Source organism: Salvia miltiorrhiza, chromosome 2, assembly GCF_028751815.1.
Source record: "Salvia miltiorrhiza cultivar Shanhuang (shh) chromosome 2, IMPLAD_Smil_shh, whole genome shotgun sequence".
Lineage (NCBI taxonomy): Eukaryota > Viridiplantae > Streptophyta > Magnoliopsida > Lamiales > Lamiaceae > Salvia > Salvia miltiorrhiza.
In genome coordinates, this window is record NC_080388.1 from 15,381,627 (window position 1) to 15,399,855 (window position 18,229).

General features: G+C 37.0%; 2 protein-coding genes across 3 annotated transcripts; both read left to right on the forward strand.

The window, feature by feature from the left end:
- The first annotated feature begins 7,403 nt into the window (after positions 1 to 7,403).
- LOC131011341 (uncharacterized) lies at positions 7,404 to 10,381 on the forward strand. Its single transcript, XM_057939126.1, has 5 exons — positions 7,404 to 7,738; positions 7,823 to 7,957; positions 8,083 to 8,120; positions 8,236 to 8,302; positions 9,827 to 10,381. The coding sequence occupies exons 1-5, from the start codon at positions 7,556 to 7,558 to the stop codon at positions 10,202 to 10,204; spliced, it is 801 nt and encodes a 266-aa protein (XP_057795109.1). The 5' UTR covers positions 7,404 to 7,555; the 3' UTR covers positions 10,205 to 10,381.
- Positions 10,382 to 12,618: 2,237 nt separating this feature from the next.
- LOC131011342 (uncharacterized protein At3g52155, chloroplastic-like) lies at positions 12,619 to 18,222 on the forward strand. 2 transcript variants are annotated; one of them, XM_057939128.1, is made up of 5 exons: positions 12,619 to 12,982; positions 13,175 to 13,274; positions 13,369 to 13,548; positions 14,026 to 14,143; positions 17,673 to 18,222. In XM_057939128.1, exons 1-5 carry the CDS (start codon positions 12,760 to 12,762, stop codon positions 17,751 to 17,753), a joined length of 702 nt encoding a protein of 233 aa, XP_057795111.1. In that variant the 5' UTR covers positions 12,619 to 12,759; the 3' UTR covers positions 17,754 to 18,222. The 2 variants fall into 2 exon arrangements, with proteins under 2 accessions (XP_057795111.1, XP_057795110.1); XM_057939127.1 differs by having other exon boundaries at positions 12,641 to 12,982; positions 14,026 to 14,209.
- The last annotated feature ends 7 nt before the right edge of the window (positions 18,223 to 18,229 follow it).

Sequence of the window (18,229 nt, forward strand, 5' to 3'; positions counted from 1 at the left end):
GTATTTCAATCATCAAGACTCTATCAATCATAACGGCAATATTAAATATAAACACATCGATTGAAACGTTCCCCCACCAGCACCAGACCAATCTCACTCCTCACTTAGCCTGCACATTTAGAAATACATGCAGGGCGTGAGTACATAATACTCAGTGGGCAAAAGCCGAAAAATAAGAAAGGTGCTCTTAGAGCTATAGGTTTGAAGCTTGCCACATCTCAGCAATACACAGAAATAAGTTAGCATAAATGAATCTGTGCATGCAGTTTTAATAATAAACATCATAAATAAGTGTCTGCAGACAAAGTATACGTCATGTATGTACCGCATCTACAACTCATCATAATTATTAAGGTACTGAGAAGTAGGCCTCCCTCTCAAGTACCGTGACCGGCCGACCCGAAGACGGCTCACAGTCACCTCTGTGCACAAAATCCCGCTTGTGGCAGGACCGAATTCGTCTCATCTCATCAGTAGAGTAGAGGGTAACATACAAGCTCAACATCAAAAATTGGCAAGTCAAACAGTTCTCAAACATCATTTATCTCAAAACATTTGCTAAACTCATAACATCATTAAATCATTTTAGAAAGCTCGTAGGATATACGTATACTCAAAATATTGCCCACCTGAAGTCCTTCGCTTAGTTTCGGAAAGAAAACAGACGACTTACTTCTTCGTCTCGCTCGGCCTTCATAAATCATCATCATCGTCATCGATGGTTCATGTGATAAAACAAACTTGTCTCAACGATAACTTATCACTCATCTTCTATCTACCCAATAAAACTAAATCCCTAGGTATACTCAACTTCTAAGGATTCACACGTCCTTATCTTGACTTTACACTCAACTCGGATCAAACTCATAGCAATCAAGTACATAAACAAGCATAAACACTTAAGCATATAAAATTCACACATAGACAAGTAAAAAACAACCTTCACTCTGCACTGACTCGATTTTAAAACCTCGTCAGACTCGGTACAGAATTCCACTGGAGTCGTGATCTATACCAAATGAAACCTCTTTGAGTATAGTTTCGTTTAAAAAAAAGTAGGATAAAAAACTCCAAGTATTTTAGGAGATATGACTGTTTTACTACAGTCTACCATATTCGGCAGTTTTTAGCAATCGAAAGATCTGATTTTTGAAAAATAGTAAACGTTATAAAAAAGGTCTGAAATTTGGTGGGTATATAGATAAGACACTCATGTCATAACAATAAAAATTTGGGTTCCAAAAAGTTAAGGAACGATACTGAAAAAGGTGACTCTATTGGCCACTCACCGAACATTTCGGCAGAACGTAGCAATTTTGGTTTTACATTTTATAAAAATAGTAAACGAAGTCCAAATGACTTGAAATTTTACCAGTATGCTCAAGACTCTCATATAAACGTTGTTTGGGTAACAAAAACCCTTCGAAATCAGTAGGTCAGTGCGTCACGAAAAACATCTCCCAACTCAAACATGCTCGACTTTACACATCATCAATAAAACTTCTTAAAACTCAACTTCAATACTTATTGCACTTAAAAACATTCAAGCATGAACATATTAGTCATCACAACTCCAAGCATGAATATATTGCATAGAACGTTGTTATTATGCGAACTATATTTTTTTATGAGAATGCAAGAGTACTGCACTAAACGTATAAAACTATTGTATTCAAAGTGAAATTTACTGTATTCGGAAAAAGTAAAATTTTTACCCTTTATAAATTCGAATCCAAGTAATACATTTATTCATCAAAATGATGCATTCATCGTAATTCTTTATAAGTCAAGAATTAATTATAATAATTGAAAGTTTCCATTTGAATCTTTGCTTATTATATAAATTATTGAATAAATATCAATTAAAGGCCTAAACTATGGGTTGAGTCATAAATATATCCTAGATTATTGATAATAGCAATCAAGGTCTAGACTATGGGTTGTGTCACAAATATGTCCTAAACTATTGATAATATCAATCAAAGATTTGAACTATCAAGTTTGCATCAAATATGACCCGAGTTATGTTTTCCGTCACAGAAAATGATGTGTATTTTTTTTAATGTTGACTGGTCACTCAAATTGATGCTTAGAACTATTGATAATATCAATCAAAGATTTGAACTATCAAGTTTGAATTAAATATGACCCGAGTTACGATTTCCGTCACAGAAAATGATGTGTATTTTTTTGTATTTTTTTTAATGTTGACTGGTCAGATTTTTGCTTAGATGCTTAGATATTCAATCACAAAATTGAAAGAAAGTCCAATGCACGCTAAATTCTCATATTTTTGCTCACACGCGTCAAATGTTTTCACTAGTTTAATTTTTTACAAGGTTTGAATCATATTTCTAACTTATTTTAGGCTAGACAAGGAATTGGATTGCTTCTATGCGATTCTGAGAATGTATATATAAGCGTATGCTTTGACACTCTACTTTTATATTTGATCTTTCTGTACAAGTGTGCGAGCAAAAATCTGAGCATCTGAGTGCCTGAATCTTTCTTTTAACCATGTGAGCAAAAATATGAGCATCTGAGCAATCTGAGCTAAAATAAGGTAAAACGGTATCGTTTAGCCGAGTCAGCATTAAAAAAATTGAAAAATAGTACATGTTATCTTTCTATGATGGAAAACAGAATTTAGGTTATATTTGATACAAACTTGACAGTCCAAATCTTTGATTCATATTATCAAATAATTCATAACATATTTGTGACTCAGCCAATAATTTAGGCCTATGATTGATATTATCAAGAATTTATGACATATTTTTAACTCAACCCATAGTTTAGGTTTGATTGATATTTACTCTAGATTATTTACGATGATTGGACACTGTGTCTACACAAGAATGTTGGCCATCCTTGAAAAGGCATCCCCAAATTTCTCTCATTCGGTGGGGCTACATGCAATTCTGTCAATCCTAAGAGCCTTGATTTTAAAATTTAGGGTTAAGGTGCAGATAGGCCCCTCAAGTGGAGGCCCTTAGAGCGTTTCAGCCCCCTTACTAACTGTGTGTGCAAATTGGCCCTCAAATTCAAAAAAATGGTGCAGATCGCCCCCTCTGACTTAACACCGTTATGGACCGTTAGTCAAAGGGGGCGATCTGCACCGTTTTTTTGGAGTTCAAGGGCTAATCTGCACATTTTCCCTTTTTGGAGTTCGGGGGCTAATCTGCACACCGTTTATTAAAAAAAATCACATCTCATCTTCTCCGACCAACTTTTCCGGCGTCAATCGCCGTCAGATGAGGAAAATCACGAAATCAAGTTCCCAAGCCCCAAATCGGGAATTCCAAATCGGTGTCATTGCTCCCGAAAATCACATAATCGAAATGGAAACTCGAATTCTCCCTCGAACGTCACCGCCCCCAATTGCAGAATCACCCCCAACGAATCGAACTTCACCTCGCCGTAGGCGGTGATCGTGACCCCAATCGAGATCGAGATCATGTTGGCCATGGTCTCTGATTTGAAGGCGTCCTTCTTCAACAGCACGCCGATAGTGTAGATGGCGACGGGCATCGTCAGCCTTTATCACCGGATTTCGCCGGATTTGAGAGAAAGAGGCGACTCCTTATCGAGAAAAGCTAGGCGACTCCTCATCGAGAAAAGCCAAGCGGCGGGTTCACCAGATATTACGGCGGCGATTTCCGACGGAATGGGAGAATTAGGGCTCGTCCTTGACGCTAAGCGTGTGCAGTCGAGCGAGCTCCGAGGTTTAGGGCCCAAGAGAGAAATAAAGGGCCGGCGCCCTCCCCCGGCCTCGCCGGAGCTTGAATCAGCGACAACGACGATCAAATTTTGAGCGAGAGATGAATTAATTAAAAAGTTAAAAGGTGCAGATTAGCCCCTGAACTCCGAAAAAACGGTGCAGATCGCCCCCTTGACTAACGGCCCATAACGGTGTTAAGTCAGAGGGGCCGATTTGCACCGTTTTTTTGAGTTTGGGGGCCAATTTGCACACACAGTTAGTAAGAGGACTGAAACGCTCTAAGGGTCTCCACTTGAGGGGCCTATCTGCACCTTAACCCTAAAATTTAAACTGCTATGAACTTGTTTAGTAGGGATGATTACGATGTATAATACATAGGACATCATAAGACTCCCTCTGTCCCACTTATCTTGACACATTTACTATAAGCACGAAGATTAAGAATAAACTGTTAAGAGTGTAAACTGTAAAGTGGATAGGGACCTCTTATTTAATATGTGTAGAGACCATATACTATTTTTGAGAAATATTATTATAAATGAGACAAATTTAAAAGAAAAGTGTCCCAAAATAAATGGACCAGAGTGAGTATTACTCCATTCATCCCAGTTATAATAAAACTCTTTTTTGGACACGAAAATTAAAAAAGATGTGTTTATTGTGTGTAAATAAAAAGATGAAAATGTGAATAAAGAGTAAACTTTTGCCAAATAAAGAAATGTCTCAAGATAGGTAGGACGCCCAAAATGAAAATAATTTCAAGATAGATGTGACAGAACGAGTATATTTTACTTCAAAACCCTTTATAAATCCAAGGCTCGATATATATTATATAGATCATTCGAATTTCTGTATATGATCTTCTAGGTGAGATATATAATACATATCTTAATTATATTTTCTATTAATTTAATAATAATTAAACTATCAAAATTTCACTCCTCCACCATAATTTAAAAAATAAAATAAATAATTTAATATTATTTAATCAAACATAATAGTGATACTGTAAAATCCTATCCTACATATATAATAGCAAAATAAATCTTATCCTACGTGGCATCGTATAATCACTACATTCTAATTTTCCTCAATTCTCAATCATTCTTATTTATTTGTATATTTCTAATCAATTTTTACATTATAGCAAAATAAATCCCATCCTACGTGGCATCGTATAATCGCTTCATTTTAATTTTCCTCAATTCTCATTCATTCTTATTTATTTATACATTTATAATCAATTTTTATAAAAACTATTAAATAATCATATAAATTTATAGATAAATTCTATACTATTAAATAATCGTATAAAATTATTAGATAAAGTCTGTACTGTTAAATAATTGTATAAAACTATTAGATAAATCCAACATATCCATTTAATTATAAATCCTACATATCCATTTGATTAACGGAACCTAGCCAAATTAAAACATATTAGCACTTCGAGTGTCCATTCGTCTGTTTTCAAACGCCTGAAATCTCTCCCAACCTCATACCAACTTTTCTTATATATATAAACTTAATGACCAACAAGAACTCATCATGCCTCACAATCCACCTTTTTTTCACTTGAAAATTTAATTTAATAAAATGATGGCATCCAGAATAGGAATCCTTATACCCACTTAATTGAGATTGTTCTGTGACTAAAACTTAAATAAAGTATACCAATAAATTAATCCACGAAAACAATCAATTCAAATGTCAATTCATTTTTTAGAAAATATATTCTTCAACTAAATGTTATAAATAAATAAAATACATGCCTATGCCCAATATATATATATATATATATATATATATATATATATATTGTAATGGACAGAATCCGTACAACCTGAGATTACGCGGCCCAACGGGCCGGCCCAATGAAGCGAGTTATACGTGAGTCAATAGTTGTTGGATACCTAGGGAAAATAGGAAGACATGAAAGGTCGTTTCCGGGGTAGTCGAAACCATAAGAGTTTCAAAGAATATTCTGGAAACCCTAGTCGCCACCCTACGAGCCCATAACCTATATATACACCAGCCCATTGACATAATAGGGCACGGACGATCATTCACTCCCACTCTTGCACTCACACACGATCTCTTACTCCCGCTATCCCCGCTCTTCCGTTCCGCCTCCACGCTTACAACTTTCTAGGGTTCCGATCGTCCGACTGGCCCCGCTAGCCCCGACGTCCGTCGCTCCTTGATCCATATCGCTCATTAGCTCTACCTCAGACTACTGGGTCATCCGAATCAATCGAAGAACTCCCTTATTACTATCATTTTTCTATCTTCTTTCCATCGTTTAATTATTGTCATTACATTACTCACGTTATTATTCATATCGATTCACTGACTTGAGCGTCGGAGGCCCTTCCATCGACACCCCCACCGATGCTCTTCGGAGGGCTCTAACGTTGCTTGTGGTTTCAGGTTGCTAGTGCCCATCGATCCAGACGTTACTGACGTCACTTCCGTAATTGTCGGATTCACCCCCTACATATATAATAGCAAAATAAATCATATCCTACGTGGCGCCGTGTAATCACTCTATTTTAATTTTCTTCAATTTTCATTCATTCTTATTGTTTTCTAAATTTTTAATCAATTTCCATATCTAAAAAAGATTTATATTTGTATTTTTTTATTATATAATATTAGTTTAACTTTATCACATCATACTCACAAATTAATATGTATATATATAATACATTTATATATAGATGTATTTACTTAAACAATTAACTATATGATTGAATATGATTTCAAATTTGACGATGTTGTTTAAAGTTTGAGATGAGATTATTCTCATAACTTAATTATAGTTTCACAAATTCTAGACAAAATGATACTCACAAGTAAGTTATAATCTTCAAGCTCCATACAAGACGATGCTCAAAATTCAGATGTGGTATTTCAAACTCCAAATAATATGATTTTCAAAATTTTGACGTTCAATATGATTATCTGGTCTTATTAGGTCCATATGAGATGATACTCAGATGACATATATTTAGTTAAATTATTTCTTATCCGTCAAATTTAAAGAATTTGAACAAACTTAATACTCCATCCATCCCCCAAACATCTTCCTAAGAGAGGATGACACGAGTTTTAATAAAAGTTAGTTATTTATTTGATAAGTGGAGAATGTGTCCCACAAAAAGTGAAATTATAAGAGTGATAGTTAATGAAAGTGGAGAACGAGTCCCACAAAAAGTGAAATTGTAAAAATAATAATTAGTGAAATTGTTTCCAAAAATAGGTTAGGAAGATGTTTTGGGGACGAACCAAAATAGAAAAAAAAAAAAATGTTTGAGGGGTGAAGATAGTAAATATTATCGATATACGATTAACAGCAGATGCGACACATCAATCGTACATCATATCATACTTTAAATTTACATGTTTTTTTCTTATAAAATCTTCAATCCCACATCAACTTTTTATAAACTTCATCAAATGAATATTTATATAAAAATGTATTTCTATTATCACAACCTACATTTAATTGACGAAAGTGATTAAGATTAATATTATTTAAATATTGTATTACTAATTTAATTTGATATTACTATTTCATATGCTATAGTAATAAAAATAACATAAAATAATTATAAATAATGACATAAAATAATTCTGGTCGAATTTCGTATTTGACTTATATAATATTTCAATCAAATATATCGAGCGTTATCTCGTAATAAAAAGAAAAACAATCCTAGCAATTAATAATTCAGACCAACAAACAACCGCAGCTCCCTCGTTGAATTACTTGAATATGAAAGCGAGCTCGCAAAGAAAAAACTCATACCAAATTCATTCATTCATTCAATTATGATACTCCAATTTCTTAATTTCGGCGGCGCCGGACGCCTCCACTTTCTCAACCTCCGAAACCCCCAAAACGCCCCTTTCTCCACAACAACTCCCATCTCCTGCTCCTCCTCTTCTTCAATCCGTTGTGTCACCGGCAACGGTTTCCCGGCCCACGACATCGGCGCTATTTTGCACAACAAAGTTGGTCTCCTACACTTACATCTTGGGTTTTTGTTTTCACTTTTGTTTTTGCAGTTTCCAACGATGTTGTCTTTGCCTCTTCAGGTTCTTGTATCAGCAGTTGCCTCTGCGGCAGTTGGGCAGTTGACCAAACCGTTTGCTTCGACCATTTTATACGGCAAGAAATTTGATTTGAAGACTGTTTTCTCCTCTGGGGGATTCCCTTCTACGCATTCTTCTGTAATTTCACTCTTTATCTTATTTTTATTTGGTTTGGTGATTGATTCAATTCTTCTGCGCATCTTACTGTTTTTATTTCTCTTGTCTCTGTTTTTTTATATAAAAAAAAAAATCCGGAATTCCAGTCTGTTGTGGCGACGGCAACTTGTCTTGGCATAGAGAGGTGGTTGCAAATTTTTCGTTTTATTATTTTTATTGCTATTGATTTTGTTTTATTTTCGGTTAATGTTGGGATTTGGATAAGTTGACATTTATTTCTTTTCCTATTTGATTTGCAGGGGATTTGCTGATGCGCTTTTTGGTTTAGCTGTAGTTTATGCTGGTCTTATTATGTATGATGCGCAGGTTTGTTTCCTATTACTTTCTTTGTTAACTGATGCCAAACATGGAGCTAAATGAAATATTGATATTGAACCTTTGTGCCAAATTATACACTAAGCTTCTAAGAGGGTGTTTGGAAGAGCTTAATTGAGCTCATAAGCTTAGAGAGAAAAAATCATTGATCGTAATTCGTACATCTTGCAAAATTAAAGCTTAGACAGAGAAACCGTAGAGGTGGGTTATTTTTGTAAATTGATTGTTGTTTATAAGATTATGAAAAAATAAGTTGGGTTTGAGGTATTTATTTTTTAGGAGCTTATATAAGCTGTTGAAGCTTATTTTCACAATTTATAAGTTGTTTATTTTGCATATACTTTTCAGGAGTTCATAAGTTGTTTTAAAGAGCTTATAAGCTCGGCCAAACATCCTTTTGATCGTACATTGAAATTTTGAAGTGGGGATGTCTAATGGCCATAATGAGAGTGTCTTGTGTGTGAATTAGTGACTCACTTTTTCTAGGTAATGGAAAAGAGGACCGAAACATGAATATGGAACATTGTCTTTCTCTATAGAGTAATGTATTCTGTTGTTTGGTTGGCTGAAGATTTTAGGTATAGTCTATAATAGAATAGATGGGCTCTTTTAATTGATGAGGACTCTGTTGGCCTAACGCAACTGTGAATGTGGTCCTACATTCTGTATTTTAGTGCAACTTCTTATCTCTCTGTGTTGGAGTCCTGGATAAGCATAGGTTCCTGTCTGTGTCAACTAGTTTTTCACTCCAGCAACGAGATGCTCGTTTAGCGAAATATGCATGTGAAACGTGCACATCCGTATGAGGCCCTTTCGGCTGTCATTAGGGAAATCTGTAGTTTAGATCTTTGTATTCTCCCGTCGTGTGGTCTGTGGATTGTGACTGTCTATGGAAGCAACTATTTAGATGGTAAAAAAACACATGGGGTAATTGCGTCTAAATACACGAACTTTCGTCCAATTCTGATTTTGAACATAAACTAGAAATTCTGCCTCAAAATACACAACTGTTCTGATTTTTCACACGATTGTCAGTTTCTAGCAAATTAATACGTCATGGCTAGCTGAAGTGACAAGTTATAGCGACGTAGAATCCAACTACATGGTTTAGTACATCAGCCGTTTAAGCCATGTAGCATTTCAAGCGTCCACCTTAAAAATAATTTGGTGACAATAGTTTGAAAAATCAGAACAATTGAAAGTTCGTGTATTTAGAGGCAGAACGTTTAGTTTATGTTTAAGATGGGAATTTGGTGAAAGTTCATGCATTGGCAGCTGTTGGTTGCACCGCAAAAGTGAACTGCAACCAATTTTGGCTGTAGAAACAGGGACAAAATAGTTATGACTTCCTTGAGATTATTTAGAAACTTACATGGAAGGTTGTGTATTTTCCTCAAATCTTCGTGAGAAATTTAACCAAAAAGACTGTAAATAACTTTTGCACTGCTATCTTATGCAGCAATTTTCATTAATTTGTGAAATTATGCAACTTCAGCTTCTTGATTTTAAGTGCAGGGAGTTAGAAGGGAAGTCGGAACTCATGCAAAACTACTGAACAAAGTGATGCCGAGAACCAGATTATATACACCTTCTTCCTCCACAGACGATGCAAACGATGTCATAAATTCCTATTCCAGAGAATCATCTTCAGACTTAGAGATCACTGATCCTGTTCTTTCGGAGGAGTATAGCTCGTTGCAGAAGAGTTCTCTATTGCTCGAGTCTGATAACCGGATGCGTGTAAGATCCTCCAGTGTGGTATCCGACATCTGTGCAGGATCGGAAAGTGTAGCATCATCGTTGAAGGAATCCGTCGGCCATACGGAGATTGAAGTTGCCGCCGGAGCCTTCTTAGGTTTGGTGGTGAGCTTAGTAGTGTGCCCCTGCTTATAGTACAACAGGATATTAGAAATTCATCTCTTGTCACCTAACATTTGGAGTACTTTTTAGATTAATCTTATACCATACATATGCTACATTGATCTCTCAATAAAATGCATTGCTCTCAATGCATTTTATACCATACATATGCTACATTGATCTCTCAATAAAATGCATTGCTCTTTCTAATTGTATGAGTCTAACTACAATATTATTTTCTAGTGATTACTTCTCTTAACATCCCAGTGTCTTTGATGATACATGGAAATCGATATATTTCGGAAATCTGCCAAATAAATCACAATAACGACACATTTTGCAATTTCAACATTGTTATATAAGTTTACAATTCCAACCACCTTGTATTCTTGACTACCTCTGTTGGAGATCTTTTTCGGCGACGGTTGCCAAAGCAGCCATTATTTTCTAATATTTGGAGTGGTTGCTTGACCCTCACTATGCCCTCTTTCTTAGTTTCTTTTGGCATCTTTTTGTTTATATCGTCTCCTCGTTGATACTCATCTCAAGTTTCGTTGTATTTCTCTTATTTCCATGTGTCTGTGTTGCGTGTCTCCTTATATTGAATCTCTCTTGCATGCATCTATCACTGTGTGGACCCGTTTTTGCTCTTAGTTTCCTTTTGCACACTCACCTATTCACACGAGCACTGATGTTACATTAGGTCATTGGAGACGTGATTTTCCCAGAGCACCGAAGCAGCATATTTTGTTTCTTGTCCCTTGCCTTATTATGTGATTTATTTGGACGGAGAAGAATAGCGCACAAGCATAGGGTTGTTCCTTTCCATGCTTCTCACGTGATTTAGCAAGTTGTTGATCATCTCTGCTTCCTAGTTGCGGTAGGAAAGCTCATTGTGGTTTATTGGCATGGATGTTCACCTCAGGTGGATATCATGTCGACATCTCCTCTCGTGATGCGGGTGTTGCGTTCCAGGATGGTTCGTTGGCATCCTCCTAATGCTCCTTAGGTGAAACTGAACATATATAGCTCTTTTGATGTTGAGACATAGCGAGCAGTGGGTGGTGGTATTGTTTGAGATAATTTTGGAGCTACCCTCACAACCTTCTACACACTACTTTTTGTCACGTCTAGCTTTGTGTCAGAGTTCTCGGCGCTTCATTATGGTCTTTTGTTGGCTATAGATTTTTCTACTGATATCTGAGGTTGAGATGAATGTTGCTGCAATTATTACTCCCATATCTATAAGGCAACATGGTTCGGAAAGTGTGCAACATATTATCACCTAGATCTAATCCATTCTTCGGGATTTGCAAGTCCAATTGACCCACATTCATAGAGACGCAAACCGCCCATCTAAATTTGTGGCTAGTAGGGACATCTAACATAGCTTATTGTCTATGATCAGTTTACAACTTCTTGTTATTTTTTGGCTCTCGTTAAGATTGATCAACTTGATTATCCTAACTTTCAGTTTCGTTTTCATGATGTTAGTTAGATTGCTTTTGGCATGTTGGTTGATTAGTTGGTTTCCTTTTTATGAACGTAGTCAACTTTTGGACAAAATCTATGCTTAGTTTTAGGTGCCTTGTTTTTGTTTTGTCATGTTTCATTTCTTCGAGCGTTGTCACTTTTGGATATAGTCATGTATAAAATACTGATTGTTCTGAAATAAATACATATATAACAAAATTGAATCGAATTGAATTATTTCAAAAAATACGAAAAACTAAATTATGTTTTATTGTCATTTATGAATTTTATTTTAGCTATAATTTATCATTTTCTTTTTCATCAAATTAAGGTTAGAATATTGTAATTAAAATTACAATTAAATATACTTAATAATTTGAATTTTAGTTTTGTTCAATTTTGAAAATATCAATCGAAATAGATCAGAAAAATCAATTTTTTTTTAAAAAATAAAATATAATCTAAATCCAATATTTTAACTTGATTTGATTTGATTCGATTAAATACAATTAATCGAATTTTGAATGTTTTGCTCACGCTACTACCATTCATTTGAATTGGCAAAATAAGCCCTAGCCCTATCCAAGGGACTAACCTGATTTTGAGTCGGCTGTGGTTAGGTCTACCCAAAATGATCGAATGCCTAACCCAAACATTTTGCTAGGCAAATAGCGTTTCAGACATGGTTGGGTTTTCATATTTTTTTGAGTAGTTTTATTACATAGCCCTCATTTTATTCTCTAGAGCTCTCATATTTAAATATAGGATAAAGTACAAAATAAATTTTTAATTATTATTTTATATAATGACTGTAAAGAATAAAAATAGAGGCTATGACTAGAAATAGAATCACCCTATTTATCTTTTGGACAACCCATCCCAGCTGGATATTTATAAAAAGCCCGATGACTTGGGCTGGATCACCCGACCCGATCCGATCCGTAGATTACCGGTTATCATTGGGGTAGTGAAGACGTTAGTTATGGAAATCCCGCTTTTCGAAATCGTGTCGAAATTTCAATACGCAGAGCAGCGGAAACGAAACAAACTGCCGAAAGACATCTGACAACAAATATCTTTCAGCGCAAAAAATTTCAATTGTATTTGAAACCGCCATGATTGCTGCCGCGCTGCAACCCGTCTCAGCAGCCCCTGAATATCTGTGCTTCGCTAAGACCCGGAGTAGAAGAAAACCCTTGGTTACTCTCCGGAATTCGCTGGTAATCGATACGGCGGCGGACGAGCAGGCCTCAGCCGAAACACCACCGGAATCCGTCTCCCGCCGCCTTATACTGCTCCGCCACGCCAGGAGTTCCTGGGAAGACCGGTCACTCAGAGGTACTCATTTTCCTGAGCCTGCAAGCTAGCAATTTTGGAAAAATGTGAAATAAAATCAATGTGTTGATAACGTGGCAGTGATGGTCATTTGCACTGATTTATCAGCTATTTTGACGATATTAGAGTAGAATAATTGCTGAAATATTTTGCTTTGGAAGAATATGTAAATGTTGTTTCGGCTTATTTGAACAGATCATGATCGACCTTTGAGTAAATTGGGACGAGCTGATGCTGTCAAATTAGGTCAGAAACTTGAGCAGTTGGGTTGGATTCCTCAACTTGTACTATCCAGGTGGGAGATGCCTCTTAATTTTGGTAAACTAAATTGGTAGACTAAATTGAATCCATGAATTTAATTTGTATTTAGTTGTGTGCATTGTCTGTAGTGATGCAAAGAGAACACGGGAAACGTTGAAAATTATTCAGGAGCACGTGCGTGCTTTCTTGGAAGCCGAGGTACATTTTGTTTCGAGCTTTTACTCCGTTGCAGCCATGGATGGGCAAACAGCAGAGCACCTTCAACGGACCATATGTAAATACTCAAGAAATGAGATTCTTACAGTAATGTGAGTCTGCTGATTCTAGATGACCCTTTCGCATTTCATGTATTGGTAAATTTAGGGGAAGTATAGTGCTTCTTAGATGTTTGGAAGATCTTTGTGTCCTGAAGTGTAGTAATGTTTAAGTTACTACCAACTAAATTATGTTTATATGTGATGGTGAAATTTTAATCAAGAGAACCTTAGTTGGTCTATATAACAGCTTTGACTTTCTGTGTCCTACTGGCACTTCCGTGTATGGAAACCATGAATGAATTTATGAGTAAGATACACACACATATATGTAAGCATGCATGTATGTATGCTTTTAGTTGGGCTTAAGAGCCAGGGGGTCCGAGGTAGTAAAAATAGTTAAAATGGATTTTTTAATACTCTTAAGTCTTAAGAACCTATGCCTTTATCTTCTCCTCTAATATCCTTTGCAAGAAAATGACATCACATGGAAATGTTTTTTGTGTATCAGACCTTTTACTAATTATGCAGGTGTATGGGCCATAACAGAGGATGGGAGGAGGCAGCTTCGATGTTCTCTGGTGCCTCCATAGAACTGAAGACTTGCAATGCTGCTTTGCTTGAAGCAACTGGGAACTCATGGGAAGAGGTCCTACATAATCTCTATGTTGTAGCTTGTAGTTTGAATACTTCAGTTCTTTGCAGTTTTGACATAGTGAGTCACTAAAATATGTTTTGAAGCCACCATTTTTTTTTTGTCTCACATTGACTTGGTAAATGATCTTGCTTCTGTTTATAAGTTTGGAGCACCCTCTCCCCTTATAAGGCCTTTTAAGGGGATGAGGGGCCCAATTCTAATTTGGTATCAGAGTTGAAGACACCCTTTATGTTCCACATTGATGTATGTAACATTGGAGTACCTGATAGCGTGTAGATCAGCTGCAGCCTGTAGATTTAGGATTATCTTTATTTTATTAGTTTTTGTTAGTTTCATAGTTATCTTTTATTTTTCGCAGTAGTTCAATTATTTAGGGTTAAGTTATTTAAGTCAGACTCATGGGCTCCAAGTCATTTAATTGGGCCTCAAGTCATTAGGTCTATATATAGTTCTTTAGGACTTAGGGTTACGGATATCAGGGGATCATTGTTTAGGGACAGCAATAGCTGTAGGGCAGAGATATTTTTTCTCTGAGGGCCTCGCAGGAGGAGTTTATATATCGTATTTTTATTTTCTTTCTTCTTTCTTCATCTTCACACGCCTTTACTCTATCAAATTGGTGCGGTGAACGATGGTTACTACGCGAAGTACCGAATCTCGTTTGGAGGATGTAGAGAAGGCGATTGGGGAATTGTCTGGCGTCATTCGGGAGTTGCGGACTTTCCAAGCGTCAACAGAAGCCCGCCACTCATCCATGGAGACCAAACTTGATGCCTTGATGAAGAAGTTTTCCATCTCTGTTGATACTCCACACGACGAGGAATCAGGCGGGAGTCACCACAACGAGGAGGAGATTTTACCACCCATGCACAAGATGGACCTTCCAGGTTTTGATGGGTCCGATGCACACTCTTGGCTGGCTCGTGCTGAACAATATTTTTTAGTGCACGCTACACCCACTGATCAACGCGTTAAAATTGCACTCATTGCTATGTCCGGTTCTGCCATGCCATGGATACAGATGTTGCTGCGACGCTGCCCTACTTTGACTTGGTCGCGTTTTACTCGCGAGTTATTGATTCGTTTCGGGGATGGGTCTGCTATTAATGGCTTTGAAGCTTTAGTTACTACAAAGCAGACGGGGACTCTGGAGGAGTATATTTCTGCTTTCGAAGCTCGAGTATCCCAGCTGCCGGAATTCTCGGATGAGCAATACTTGGGTTTTTTCCTCGGGGGATTGAAGAAGGAACTTCGCATGATGATTCAGGACCCGACTATTACAGACTATTCTGCTGCTGTCCAGATGGCAAGAAAGCTCGACTCGGTTTGTACTCCACAAACGAGTTCTCCCTCTTTTCGGGTTACCACTACCCCGACGCCTCCATCACGGTCTAGTTTCCAGCCGCATTCTTCCCCAGTCAGACATCACAGCCCTCCACCCACGACGAACACATCATCGGTTGTCTCCCACACGTCGTCCGCTTCTCCGACTGCATCCCTCACTTCGTCTGCCCCTCCCCGTAATTTTCGCAACATCTCCACTGAGGAGTACATGAAACATCGTGCAGCTGGCACTTGTTTTCGTTGCGGCCTGAAATTTGGGCCGTTGCACCGCTGCCCACCTAAAACACTACAGGTTTTAATCGGTGACATGGAAGATTACCCGGACAGGGACCTAGAGAATTCTGAGGATACCGGGCTGAAGGAGGAAGTCCCATGGGGTCATGTGAATCAGCAACCGCCTTGAGCACAAGGCTGTTTCGACAGGCGGGCAATTGATAGCGTGTAGATCAGCTGCAGCCTGTAGATTTAGGATTATCTTTATTTTATTAGTTTTTGTTAGTTTCATAGTTATCTTTTATTTTTCGCAGTAGTTCAATTATTTAGGGTTAAGTTATTTAAGTCAGACTCATGGGCTCCAAGTCATTTAATTGGGCCTCAAGTCATTAGGTTTATATATAGTTCTTTAGGACTTAGGGTTACGGATATCAGGGGATCATTGTTTAGGGACAGCAATAGCTGTAGGGCAGAGATATTTTTTCTCTGAGGGCCTCGCAGGAGGAGTTTATATATCGTATTTTTATTTTCTTTCTTCTTTCTTCATCTTCACACGCCTTTACTCTATCAGTACCCTCTTCCTTTTAAGGTCTTTTAAGGGGATGATGGGCCCAATTCTAATAATATGTTTGATATATTAATTTATTCTAGAATATGTTAATAATGGAGATTCACATATGTTATGTTAATAATGTAGATTCACATATGTTATGTTAATAATGTAGATTCACAGATGGCACTTATGCTGGAAAAGTAAATCTACATTCTTTTTTTCTTTAACATTTATTTTAATGAAAACAGTATTGACTTTCAGTTGAATATCAATTTAGGCAGACAACTGCTCTTTGAATCTCCAGTAAATTTTGTTAATTAAACCACATGAAGGTGTTAAAGCAGGAAGCTGTAATGCCTCTTTTCTTTGCATGCTTAGACAAAGGACATCTCAGATGGTTTTGAATTGTATGCATAAGCTCTCTCATCTTTTTATCATTGCAAACACAGAAGCATGCTTTCTCATGATTTGTTAGATTCTGAGGAATTTATTCACTACTACATTTAATGGATCCAATTCTTTCTTCCCCTCTACATAAATCACTAAATTTTAACAGATAACTTTCTCTGGACCGCCTGGTCACAGTGTTACTTGGTTTGGCGCATCACTGGTTTCATGGATTGACATGTTGCCAGATATTGATGCCTGAGATCCTTTGCTTTGTGTAAAGGGAGTGATACAAAATAAGATTAGATGCTGGGGCAGTCACCTTTAGAAATCATTCGGCTGTCATTTTACTTTATGTGAAATCGTTCTTATCCCTCTTGTCAACTGAAGAAAATCCATTATGTGGTGCTTGCTGAGTAACATGAAGCTCTGTTAATAGCTTAGAGAAACTGGTTCCTATGTGCAGGAGTTAAAGGCTTCATTCTGTAACTATTCTCGGATGCTTTTCAAACTTCAGTTCATATCACTTACGTCTAGAGGGAAAATCTGTCTTTCATCTAATTTTCTTAAATTTATCAATGTCGTATTCAGGAAACTGTTAAGACCTCCTCAAAACAAAAGGCACTGAGGCATTTCTTTTCTGATAATAGTTTTGGTGTTTTTTGATAGGGTCTGTCCTCCCTTGTTTTTTTTTTCTTACCGTGTCTGCAAGAAAGGACATCTTGCAACTTGATGTGCCTATTTTATACAATTTCGATTTTATTTGGGCATGTGTGCTTGAGTGAGTGGGTGAGAAAGAGAGAGTTACAATGGTCTTTAATCTCATATGGGAATGTTGTAGAGCTGAAATGCTGAATAACAATGTTGATCTAGGAGTAGTAACCCTTCACTGGTACGTCTAACTTTTAATGGTTGCTAGTTGAAGTTGGCAGCAACTATTGCCTTCCTCTTCATATCTGTTCAAACTTGGTGGACTCTCTCTCGTGCATCGGTAGCTAATGTCATTTTTGTTTCAAATTCCAGGCATTTTCTTTAGCAGGATTTGGTGGTTGGAAACTGCATGCTGTCATAAAGCCCGAGTCTGATCTCCTAGGTGTTGTTTAAGTTGAGGCCAAATTATCGTCCCAGCTGTCAGTGAACTTGCTCCGCTTCATCTACACTTGAGATCTGACACGATCGTGTCAATAGAGGAGTTATGGGAATAAGTTGTCCATGTGGCTGCTATCTTCCGAGGTAGTTCTACGAGTTTTCCTACTTGTTGCCACCTCACTGTAGTCCTATGCTTTGATTGCTGGAAATACGAGTGCTCATGCGCTATGCTTATTCAGCTAGCGAAAGTTCATTTTTTGGATGAACGTACATATTGAGGAAAGGCATCTTTTGTACATTTTAGGACTATTCAGAGCATCCAGCCATCTGTGAGGAAATATGTTGCTATTACATTCCAATGGAGTTCTCTTCATGAAGATGTTTTATCTTCTGCATATGTTATTATCGCCACTTCATTTGTATTGATAGCTAAAATGCTAAAACTACTGTACAATCGGATTAATAAAAAAGCTTTGCTATATTATTTTGAC

Bases quoted from the DNA above. Each gene is read 5' to 3' on its own strand.
- LOC131011342 (XM_057939127.1), top strand. From the start codon at position 12,760: ATGATTGCTGCCGCGCTGCAACCCGTCTCAGCAGCCCCTGAATATCTG. The intron at 12,983-13,174 runs GTACTCATTTTC...TTATTTGAACAG, and splicing joins GGAAGACCGGTCACTCAGAG to ATCATGATCGACCTTTGAGT. The intron at 14,210-17,672 runs GTGAGTCACTAA...TTCAAATTCCAG, and splicing joins TTCTTTGCAGTTTTGACATA to GCATTTTCTTTAGCAGGATT.
- LOC131011341 (XM_057939126.1), top strand. From the start codon at position 7,556: ATGATACTCCAATTTCTTAATTTCGGCGGCGCCGGACGCCTCCACTTT. The intron at 7,958-8,082 runs GTAATTTCACTC...CCGGAATTCCAG, and splicing joins TCCCTTCTACGCATTCTTCT to TCTGTTGTGGCGACGGCAAC. The intron at 8,303-9,826 runs GTTTGTTTCCTA...TTTTAAGTGCAG, and splicing joins TTATTATGTATGATGCGCAG to GGAGTTAGAAGGGAAGTCGG.